The 11,118-nt window shown below is 46.5% G+C and overlaps 1 protein-coding gene and 2 pseudogenes across 1 annotated transcript; all 3 read left to right on the forward strand.

Moving 5' to 3' along the window:
- Nucleotides 1-2,060: 2,060 nt before the first annotated feature.
- LOC125532054 lies at nucleotides 2,061-3,169 on the forward strand (annotated as a pseudogene).
- Nucleotides 3,170-4,192: 1,023 nt separating this feature from the next.
- Nucleotides 4,193-6,568, forward strand: LOC125532053 (uclacyanin 1-like). Its single transcript, XM_048696233.1, has 4 exons — nucleotides 4,193-4,867; nucleotides 6,063-6,115; nucleotides 6,167-6,223; nucleotides 6,518-6,568. Exons 1-4 carry the CDS (start codon nucleotides 4,381-4,383, stop codon nucleotides 6,566-6,568), a joined length of 648 nt encoding a protein of 215 aa, XP_048552190.1. The 5' UTR covers nucleotides 4,193-4,380.
- Nucleotides 6,569-7,111: 543 nt separating this feature from the next.
- Nucleotides 7,112-10,338, forward strand: LOC125532052 (annotated as a pseudogene).
- Nucleotides 10,339-11,118: the final 780 nt, after the last annotated feature.

An 11,118-nucleotide genomic window follows, 5' to 3' on the forward strand; every position in this document is an offset into this window, starting at 1 on the left:
TTCTTCCAGGGTCACTGACAGAAGGTCACTAGTTGACATATTTCTTGTAGTGGCAGTGCTTGGTGCTGGTCGGCCGACCCAAATTTCGGTCGACCGCGCACTAGCCGTTAGATGCAAGCTGCATAGGCTGTCTAATTTGGCTGCTCAGCTACTTACTCCCCACACCTTGCGCAGCCTCGCCCAAACACCCTTCCACTCGTGCAGCTTGCAAGTGCCCCCCCCCCCACCTCTCGGGCAGCATCGCACCTCCTGTCGCCTCGGTCCCTAGCACCATGCCACGCCGGCAAGATGCAGTATCAATGGCTTCTACCACATTGATGCTCGCAATTGACACTCGCACTAGTTAGAGCAAAAAATCTCTTGCTCCAGCATTTGCATGCGCTGGTTGTAACATCTCGCCGGCAAGCCGGTGCTCACCGTCGCTGATTCCAACATCTACAGTCTCTGGTTCCAGCAAATGCGCGAGCCGGTTCCATGAAAAGGACTTCGCCTAGGGCCCATCGGTTCCAGCAAAAATGCGCAGCTTGCGGTCACCACCGTCGTAGCTACTCTGATGACTGCTTGCAAAAAATTTGCCAATGGGTCCCAGCACCTCGCCAAGCTGCTAGAAGCATGGTTGCACGGTCGGCGCCATCATAGCTTGCGGGAACCATGGTTGCACGGTCACTGAGGTTTTGCAGCTTTTCTCCTGCCCCATTTCAGCATCCACACATGTCAATTCTAGCAAAAAAGATGACCGGATGCAGCATCTATTGCCGCCGGGTTCCCGGGAAGCACCACGGCTGGTTCCAGTGTACTCACCGACTGGTTCCATTAAGAACCATGGCCGGATGCAGCATCGCGGTGTCCCCTTGTAGCTTTTCTCTTTGGCGAGCGTAGCTTTCCTCCGTTGTTTTTCCTTTTAAGATGGCAGATTTATGATTTTATCTTTGCAGCTATAAAGGGCATTTACTTTTACGTTATCGTATTAGAGAAAAGGGCTCATATATGAGTTACAAAAAGGATAATATTTAGTATAAATACTTTTCCTATTTAGCTCTGAATTGTCATTTACCTCGCAAATGTTATAACCTCTCCAGAGCGGACCTTGTGAGCCTACTTCAAATTGTTCTCTTATGAGAGTTTTTCTCTATATTGAAGGTGTACTTAGTGGTAGTGTTTGGACGTAAGTACCAGGTTGAAGCCAATGTGCCCAAGGTATAGTTCCCCACTCAAGACCGGAGAGATTACCCCTTGATATTTGGGCGCACTGCGAAATATTGTGGTTTTGTTGCTTGAAGTGGAACAGGGGAATCCATACTAAAAAAAGAAACAAGAGCATCTCGAGGAGAAATGGTGGTGATAAAAAATTCTCTCTCCGATCCATAATAAGTGTTGTGGTTTAGCTCAAATGTATAGTACATATATGGCCGAATTATTACTGGAATTACCTTTCACTACCAAAAACTAGGATCAACAATAAATCCTCTTTGCCAAATATGATTTTAGCTATATCACAATGGCGAGGCGCCCTTACCCTGCAGACTATGCAACTTTTGAATTTTGTCAACACAACATATTTATCAATAGTGAATTTCCATGAATTTTCACGGTGGCATACATCCTAATTATAATTTTAGAACAACCTTAATTAATTATATAATTAGTTCACGTACCGATGTAGTACATGTGCGCATCAACTTGTTCGGAATGTTTAACTAGAGAATATGTTGGATTAATTTCATCCGGATCGATCGAGGACAAGGTCTACTGATGGCTACTGATGATTTCCTAACTAATTGTTTGGACATGGTCTACTGACAATTTGGTTACTAATAGTTTTCTCCCAAGCCCCGGTCTTCCGACGGCTACCGATCTCATCTTCTTCATCGTTAGTTTTCTATTAAAGCTATGGATCCAAGCATATATAATAATACCAGTTTCAGGAACTAACGTGTACGGTGTCATTTTCATGTATTTTAGAAGACCTACTCTATGTCACCTGGTCAACACGCTTACACCCGATGATCCTTTAAATCATCCATCGCCTATATATGTCGACACACTAGTATCAATGATCTCACAACACCATTCATCCTGCAGCCATTTCTCTCTTTAGCTTCCTTGGAGATTGTGATCATTAGTTGATCAGGCAACATAACCAATTTTCTTTCTAGCGCTAGCTTCCATTCCCCATCATATTTTCAGTTACTACTAAGTCAACTAGCTAGTAGATCCATATTTAATCCATGGGAACCAAAGCTCTTATTGTAATCACCGTGGCCTTGACCATGCTTGGGACGGCGCTCGGTGCCAGCCGCACCGTGGGTGCGCCGGACGGGTCATGGGACCTTCAGACCAACTACTCCCAGTGGGTTTCCAGAATCAGGTTCACTACCGGCGGTGAGCTCAAGTTCCAGTACTCTGCCGCCGTTCACAGCATGGTGGAGGTGAGCAAGACGGGATATGACTCCTGCAACGGCTCCAACCCCATAGCGACTTTCCCGACCGGTAATGATGTTGTTCCGCTTGCCAATGTTGGGACCCGGTATTTCATCTGCGGCGTCTCTGGGCACTGTGACGCCGGCATGAAGGTCGAGGTCAACGTCAAGTCGAAAGGAGTGCGGACAGTATAACGGTGCCGACGGATAGGGAACCGGCGTCGGTGCCAGTCTGAGAAAGTATTAAGCTCAGCTGCGGCGGCTAGCGTTGAACAATCTACAGTGGCCCGGTTCGGTCTAACAGTTGTTGCGGCTGGTCTTACGTTGTTATTTTAGAGTGAACGATGATTCTGGTCTTTTTTCCTTGTTCGGACGTAGCATGGTTCCTTTGTGTATTAAATTTATTTTTTTATTAAATGTAACTGCATTCATTATAATTGGCTTCAACGTATCTTCTTGCAAAAACTCAAATAATAACCAAGCGTGTAACCATGAAATAAATTTATCAAAGATGTGTTGAGTAAAATGACATTACATCCATCCATTATATACAACAGAAATTCAGGCAGAACTAAATTCGTGTAGATAAGTAACATGATTTTTAAGGCGAAACAGTGGGCTAAACAGCCACTGCAACATTTTATATTATTGGTGGCGGGTGTTGACGGTGTACCTTGACGCTATGGATTGCGAGGTGCACGGTGATGGGTGATCCTGGCGTAGCAGACGACTTTGACGGAAGCTTTGCCCTAATCTGGATCTGGTGCTCTCATTCCGTCGTGGTGGGGTCCCCGTTAGAGTTTCGTCGATGTGGTGGGAGCTATGGTCGAGCAAAAGCTTTGCGCTCCGGCGCCGGCGGCGACAAAGCCTATGGGTGTTGTATTCCTCTTGGGGTGTCGGCTTGGACCTCTCCTTGCTGTCCAACTCTCGGGGTGAAACCTTTATTAGCTTCGGCTGATGCGTCGGTGGCGACGCTTTGTGTCGTCACCCTCCCGGGGCGTCGCCGGTGAGGGTGGGTCTTCCTCTTGCACGGTGGTTGGTTTCATATGCTTCTTCTCGGCTGCTAGCTTGAGGCGTTTAGGTGCACTTAGTGTGTTTTTAGCATTCTTGGCTAGTATTACTGATTTTCTTTAGATCAACCTTTGAGGTTCTCCTCAATGCCTTGTATCGGGTCATTCCATATCGGTTTGGTTGTTTATGCCTTTATTTATAAAGGGGGCGAAAGTTTGTTTCGAGAGAGAGAACAATTCGTGAAATCAACTGTCCATGATGGCGTACTATAATGGCGCGCATGGTGACCGATTTGACCAAATTCAGTCGACCAACAAGTATTACTGCCCTTCTTGTATCTGTTATCCTGCCTTCTATATAAAAAAGGTATGGTACGTAATTTGTGTACTTTTGAGAAAAGATGATTACATTTTATTTTCCAATTTTTACAGTGACATACATCTTAATAAAGCATTTGTCGTGTGGTATGAATATGCACGCGCGCACTAATATGTTCATAACTTTAATCAAAGATTATGTTCAAATAATTAATGTTTAGCACGATCGGGCACCGGATCGATAGCAGCCTGAGGGTTTGCCGCCGGACCCAGTCTACTCTCGGCTACGAATTCCATCGTCGCCATTATTAGATTATCATAGTATAGTCGGCCAACCAAGCATGCATGCACCAACATGTACTTAAATTCATCTGGGAGCACTATTACTCATATTCATGCGTCTTATACCTACCATACCTCACCTGGTCAACGCGCTTACACGTGATGATCGTAGCTTGAACCAATCCATCGCCTATATATTTTGACATAGTGGCATCAACGATCTTACAACACATTCCATCGTGTAGCCATTTCTCTCTGCAACTTCCTTGGATCCTATCAAATTTCTCTCTAGTGCCTACTTCTAGCTCCGATCTTTTCAGTTAGCTAGCTAGTTGATCGACATTTAATCCATGGGGGCTAAAGTTCTTATCCTGATCACCATGGTCGTGGCCATGCTCAGGATGGTGATCAGCGCTAGTCACACGGTGGGCGCGCCGGCCGGATCATGGAACCTGCAGACCAACTACACCCTGTGGGCTTCGAGTACTAGGTTTACCATCGGCGATGAGATCCAGTTTCAGTACTCCACCACCGTGCACAATGTTGTGGAGGTGAGAAAGGCTGGGTACAACGCCTGCAACAGCTCCAGCCCCATTGCGACGTTCTTGACCGGCAACGATGTCGTCCCACTTACAGCCATTGGGACGCGGTACTTCATTTGCGGGGTCCCAGGGCATTGTGGTGCCGGTATGAAGGTTCAAGTCAACGTGAGGTCGAAGGCAGTGCGGACAGTACAACGGTGCCGAGGGACGGGGAAGCGGCTCCGGTGCCGGTCTGAGACTGTATTAAGCTCGGCCACGACGGGTGGCATTGATCAGTCTATGCTGGCGCGGCTTGGTCTGGCTGTTGTCGCGACTGGTCTCGTGTTGTTCTTTTAGTGACCGACGATTGTGGTGCTTTTTTCTTCTTGATGCGCCGTGCATGTTTATTTGTGTATTATAAATCAGTTCTTTTGCTAAATGTAATTTCTTGCATTATAATTGGATTTAACTTATCTTCTTGCAAAACCAAACTATAATCAAGTGTATATAATCATGCAATAAATAAAGGGCAGTGCTTGGTGCTGGTCGGCCGGCCCAAATTTCGGTTGACCGCGCACTAGCCGTCAGATGCAAGCTGCGTAGGCTGTCTGATTTGGCTGCTCAGCTACTTACTCCCCACACCTTGCGCAGCCTCGCCCAAACACCTTTCCGCTCGTGCAGCTTGCAAGTGCCCCCCCCCCACCTCTTGGGCAGCATCGCACCTCCTGTCACCTCGGTCCCTAGCACCATGCCACGTCGGCAAGATGCAGTATCAATGGCTTCTACCATGTTGATGCTCGCAATTGACACTCGCACTAGTTAGAGCAAAAAATCTCTTGCTCTAGCATTTGCATGCGCTGGTTGTAACATCTCGCTGGCAAGCCGGTGCTCACCGTCGCTGATTCCAACATCTATAGTCTCTGGTTCCAGCAAATGCGTGAGCCGGTTCCATGAAAAGGACTTCGCCTAGGGCCCATCAGTTCCAGCAAAAATGCGCAGCTTGCGGTCACCACCATTGTAGCTACTCTGATGACTGCTTGCAAAAAAATTGCCGATGGGTCCCAGCACCTCGCCAAGCTGCTAGAAGCATGGTTGCACGGTCGGCGCCATCATAGCTTGCGGAAACCATGGTTGCACGGTCACTGAGGTTTTGCAGCTTTTCTCCTGCCCCATTTCAGCATTCACACATGTCAATTCTAGCAAAAAAGATGACCGAATGCAGCATCTATTGCCGTCGGGTTCCCGGGAAGCACCACGGCTGGTTCCAGTGTACTCACCGACTGGTTCCATTAAAAACCATGGCCGGATGCAGCATCGCGGTGTCCCCTTGTAGCTTTTCTCTTTGGCGAGCGTAGCTTTCCTCCATTGTTTTTCTTTTAAGATGGCAAATTTATGATTTTATCTTCGCAGCTATAAGGGGCATTTACTTTTACGTTATCGTATTAGAGAAAAGGGCTCATAGATGAGTTACAAAAAGGATAATATTTAGTATAAATATTTTTCCTATTTAGCTTTGAATTGTCATTTACCTCGCAAATGTTATAACCTCTCCAGGGCAGACCTTGTGAGCCTGCTTCAAATTGTTCTCTTATGAGAGTTTTTCTCTATATTGAAGGTGTACTTAGTGGTAGTGTTTGGACGTAAGTACCAGGTTGAAGCCAATGTGCCCAACGTATAGTTCCCCACTCAAGACCGGAGAGATTACCCCTTGATATTTGGGCGCACTGCAAAATATTGTGGTTTTATTGCTTGAAGTGGAACAGGGGAATTCATACTAAAAAAAAAAGAAACAAGAGCATCTCGAGGAGAAATGGTGGTGATAAAAAATTCTCCCTCCGGTCCATAATAAGTCTTGTGGTTTAGCTCAAATGTATAGTACATATATGGCCGAATTATTAATGGAATTACCTTTCACTACCAAAAACTAGGACCAACAATAAATCCTCTTTGCCAAATATGATTTTAGCTATATGACAACGGCGAGGCGCCCTTACCCTGCACATTATGCAACTTTTGAATTTTGTCAACACAACATATTTATCAATAGTGAATTTCCATGAATTTTCATGGTGGCATACATCTTAATTATAATTTTAGAACAACCTTAACTAATTATATAATTATTTCACGTATCGATGTAGTACATGTGCGCATCAACTCGTTCGGAATGTTTAACTGGATAATATGTTGGATTAATTTATGTTTAGTACCCTCGTGCGTGCATCCGGATCGATCGAGGACAAGGTCTACTGATGGCTACTGATGATTTCCTAACTAATTGTTTGGACATGGTCTACTGACAATTTGGTTACTAATAGTTTTCTCCCAAGACCCGGTCTACCGACGGCTACCGATCTCATCTTCTTCATCGTTAGTTTTCTATTAAAGCTATGGATCCAAGCATATATAATAATACCAGTTTCAGGAACTAACGTGTACGGTGTCATTTTCATGTATTTTAGAAGACCTACTCTATGTCACCTGGTCAACACGCTTACACCCGATGATCCTTTAAATCATCCATCGCCTATATATGTCGACACACTAGTATCAATGATCTCACAACACCATTCATCCTGCAGCCATTTCTCTCTTTAGCTTCCTTGGAGATTGTGATCATTAGTTGATCAGGCAACATAACCAATTTTCTTTCTAGCGCTAGCTTCCATTCCCCATCATATTTTCAGTTACTACTAAGTCAGCTAGCTAGTAGATCCATATTTAATCCATGGGAACCAAAGCTCTTATTTTGATCACCGTGGCCTTGACCATGCTTGGGACGGCGCTCGGTGCCAGCCGCACCGTGGGTGCGCCGGACGGGTCATGGGACCTTCAAACCAACTACTCCCAGTGGGTTTCGAGAATCAGGTTAACCACCGGCGATGAGCTCAAGTTCCAGTACTCTGCCGCCGTTCACAACGTGGTGGAGGTGAGCAAGACGGGATATGACTCTTGCAACGGCTCCAGCCCCATAGCGACTTTCCCGATCGGTAATGATGTTGTTCCGCTTGCCAATGTTGGGACCCGGTATTTCATCTGCGGTGTCTCTGGGCACTGCGACGCCGGCATGAAGGTCGAGGTCAACGTCAAGTCGAAAGAAGTGCGGATAGTACAACTGTGCCGACGGATAGGGAACCGGCGTCGGTGCCAGTCTGAGAAAGTATTAAGCTCAGCTGCGGCGGCTAGCGTTGAACAATCTACAGTGGCCCGGTTCGGTCTAATAGTTGTTGCGGCTGGTCTTACGTTGTTATTTTAGAGTGAACGATGATTGTGGTCCTTTTTTCCTTGTTTGGTCGTAGTATGGTCCCTTTGTGTATTAAATTAATTTTTTGTTAAATGTAACTGCATTTATTATAATTGGCTTCAACATATCTTCTTGCAAAAACTCAAATAATAACCAAGCGTGTAACCATGAAATAAATTTATCAAAGATGTGTTGAGTAAAATGACATTGCATCCATCCATTATATACAACAGAAATTCAGGCAGAACTAATTTCGTCTAGATAAGTAACATGATTTTTAAGGCGAAACAGTGGGCTAAACAGCCACTGCAACATTTTATATTATTGGGAAGTGTATGTACACAATGGTTAGAGATGGGCATAAAAAGAAGATAAATGAAGAAAACGAACCCTAACAAACTGAGCCAAAAAAAAGAAGCAGAAATTACAAGACTTCAGCTCGCCAAGCTTTGAAAGCACTGCCATATTTCGTTTTCATCTTGTGTCCCAAAATCTGCTTGCTAAGAAACAGAACTTACAAGAGTTCAACTCGCCAAGCCCTTGTTCATCCTGTTACCATCAAGCTAAAATCATCAACTCGGGACCCCTTACCCGAGATCCGTCGGATTTAACCCCGACACGTGCTACGTGGCTTAGCTCTCCGTCGAGAGACGTGGTGGCGGGTGTTGACGGTGTACCTTGACGCTATGGGTTGCGAGGTGCACGGTGATGGGTGATCCTGGCGTAGCAGACGACTTCGACGGAAGCTTTGCCCTAAGCTGGATCTGGTGCTCCCATTCAATCGTGGTGGGGTCCCCGTTAGAGTTTCGTCGATGTGGTGGGAGCTATGGTCGAGCAAAAGCTTTGCGCTCCGGCGCCGGCGGCGACAAAGCCTATGGGTGTTGTATTTCTCTTGGGGTGTCGGCTTGGACCTCTCCTTGCCGTCCAACTCTCGGGGTGAAACCTTTATTAGCTTTGGCTGATGCGGCAGTGGCGACGCTTTGTGTCGTTACCCTCCTGGGGCGTCGTCGGTGAGGGTGGGTCTTCCTCTTGCACAGTGCTAGGTTCCATGTGCTTCTTCTCGGCTGCTAGCTTGAGGCGCTTAGGTGCACTTAGTGTGTTTTTAGCATTCTTGGCTAGTATTACCGATTTTCTTTAGATCAACTTTTGAGGTTCTCCTCAATGCCTTGTATCTGGTCATTCCATATCGGTTTGGTTGTTTATGCCTTTATCTATAAAGGGGGCGAAAGTTTGTTGAGAGAGAGAGAACAATTCGTGAAATCAACTGTCCATGATGGCCTATTACAATGGCGCGCATGGTGACCGATTTGACCAAATTCAGTCGACCAACAAGTATTACTGCCCTTCTTGTATCTGTTATCCTTCCTTCTGTATAAAAAAGGTATGGTATGTAATTTGTATACTCTTGAAAAAAGATTATTACATTTTATTTTCCAATTTTTACAGTGACATACATCTTAATAAAGCAATTGTCGTGTGGTATGAATATGCACGCGCGCACTAATATGTTTATAACTTTAATCAAAGATTATGTTCAAATAATTAATGTTTAGCACGATCGGGCACCGAATCGATAGCGGCCTGAGGGTTTGCCGCCGGACCCAGTCTACTCTCGGCTACGAATTCCATCGTCGCCATTACTAGATTATCATAGTATAGTCGGCGAACCAAGCATGCATGCACCAACATGTACTTAAATTCATCTGGGAGCACTATTACTCATATTCATGCGTCTTACACCTACCATTCCTCACCTGGTCAACCTACCATACCTCACCTGGTCAACGCGCTTACACCTGATAATCGTAGCTTGAACCAATCCATCGCCTATATATTTTGACATAGTGGCATCAACGATCTTACAACACATTCCATCGTGTAGCCATTTCTCTCTGCAACTTCCTTGGATCCTATCAAATTTCTCTCTAGTGCTAACTTCCAGCTCCGATCTTTTCAATTAGCTAGCTAGTTGATCGACATTTAATCCATGGGGGCTAAAGTTCTTATCCTGATCACCGTGGCCGTGGCCATGCTCAGGATGGTGATCGGCGCTAGTCACACGGTGGGCGTGCCTGCCGGATCATGGAACCTGCAAACCAACTACACCCTGTGGGTTTCGAGTACTAGGTTTACCATCGGCGATGAGCTCCAGTTTCAGTACTCCACTACTGTGCACAATGTGGTGGAGGTGAGAAAGGCTGGGTACGACGCCTGCAACAGCTCCAGCCCCATCGCGACGTTCTTGACCGGCAACGATGTCGTCCCACTTGCAGCCATTGGGACGCGGTACTTCATCTGCGGCGTCCCAGGGCATTGCGGTGCCGGTATGAAGGTTCAAGTCAACGTGAAGTCGAAGGCAGTGCGGCCAGTACAACGGTGCCGAGGGACGGGGAAGCGGCTCCGGTGCCGGTCTGAGACTGTATTAAGCTCAGCCACGACGGCTGGCATTGATCAGTCTGCGGTGGCGCGGCTTGGTCTGGCTGTTGTCGCGACTGGTCTCATGTTGTTCTTTTAGTGACCGACGATTGTGGTGCTTTTTTCTTCTTGACACGCCGTGCATGTTTATTTGTGTATTATAAATCAGTTCTTTTGTTAAATGTCATTTCTTCCATTATAATTGGATTTAACTTATCTTTTTACAAAACCAAACTATAATCAAGTGTATATAATCATGCAATAAATAAAGGGCAGCGCTTGGTGCTGGTCGGCCGGTCCAAATTTCGGTCAACCGTGCACTAGCTGTCAGATGCAAGCTGCGTAGGCCGTCTGATTTGGCTGCTCAGTTACTTACTCCCCACACCTTGCGCAGCCTCGCCCAAACACCCTTCCGCTCGCGCAGCTTGCAAGTCCCCCCCCCCCACCTCTCAGGCAGCATCGCACCTCCTGTCGCCTCGGTCCCTAGCAGCATGTCATGCCGGCAAGATGCAGTATCTATGGCTTCTACCACGTTGATGCTCGCAATTGACACTCGCACTAGTTCGAGAAAAAAATCTCTTGCTCCAGCATTTGCATGCGCTGGTTGTAACATCTCGCCAGCAAGCCGGTGGTCACCGTCGCTGATTCCAACATCTACAGTCTCTGGTTCCAGCAAATGCGCGAGCCGGTTCCATGAAAAGGACTTCGCCTAGGGCCCATCAGTTCCAGCAAAAATGTGCAGCTTGCGGTCACCACCGTCGTAGCTACTCTGATGACTGCAAAAATTTTGCCGATGGGTCCCAGCACCTCGCCAAGCTGCTAGAAGCATGGTTGCACGGTCGGCGCCATCGTAGCTTGCGGGAACCATGGTTGCACGGTCACTAAGGTTTTGCAGCTTTTCTCCTGCC

The sequence above is a fragment of the Triticum urartu genome, unplaced genomic scaffold (assembly GCF_003073215.2).
Source record: "Triticum urartu cultivar G1812 unplaced genomic scaffold, Tu2.1 TuUngrouped_contig_8916, whole genome shotgun sequence".
Classification (NCBI taxonomy): Eukaryota; Viridiplantae; Streptophyta; class Magnoliopsida; order Poales; family Poaceae; genus Triticum; species Triticum urartu.

Bases quoted from the DNA above. Each gene is read 5' to 3' on its own strand.
- LOC125532053 (XM_048696233.1), top strand. From the start codon at position 4,381: ATGGGGGCTAAAGTTCTTATCCTGATCACCATGGTCGTGGCCATGCTC. The intron at 4,868-6,062 runs GTCTGGCTGTTG...TTTCCTATTTAG, and splicing joins GTCTATGCTGGCGCGGCTTG to CTTTGAATTGTCATTTACCT. The intron at 6,116-6,166 runs GTGAGCCTGCTT...TCTATATTGAAG, and splicing joins ACCTCTCCAGGGCAGACCTT to GTGTACTTAGTGGTAGTGTT.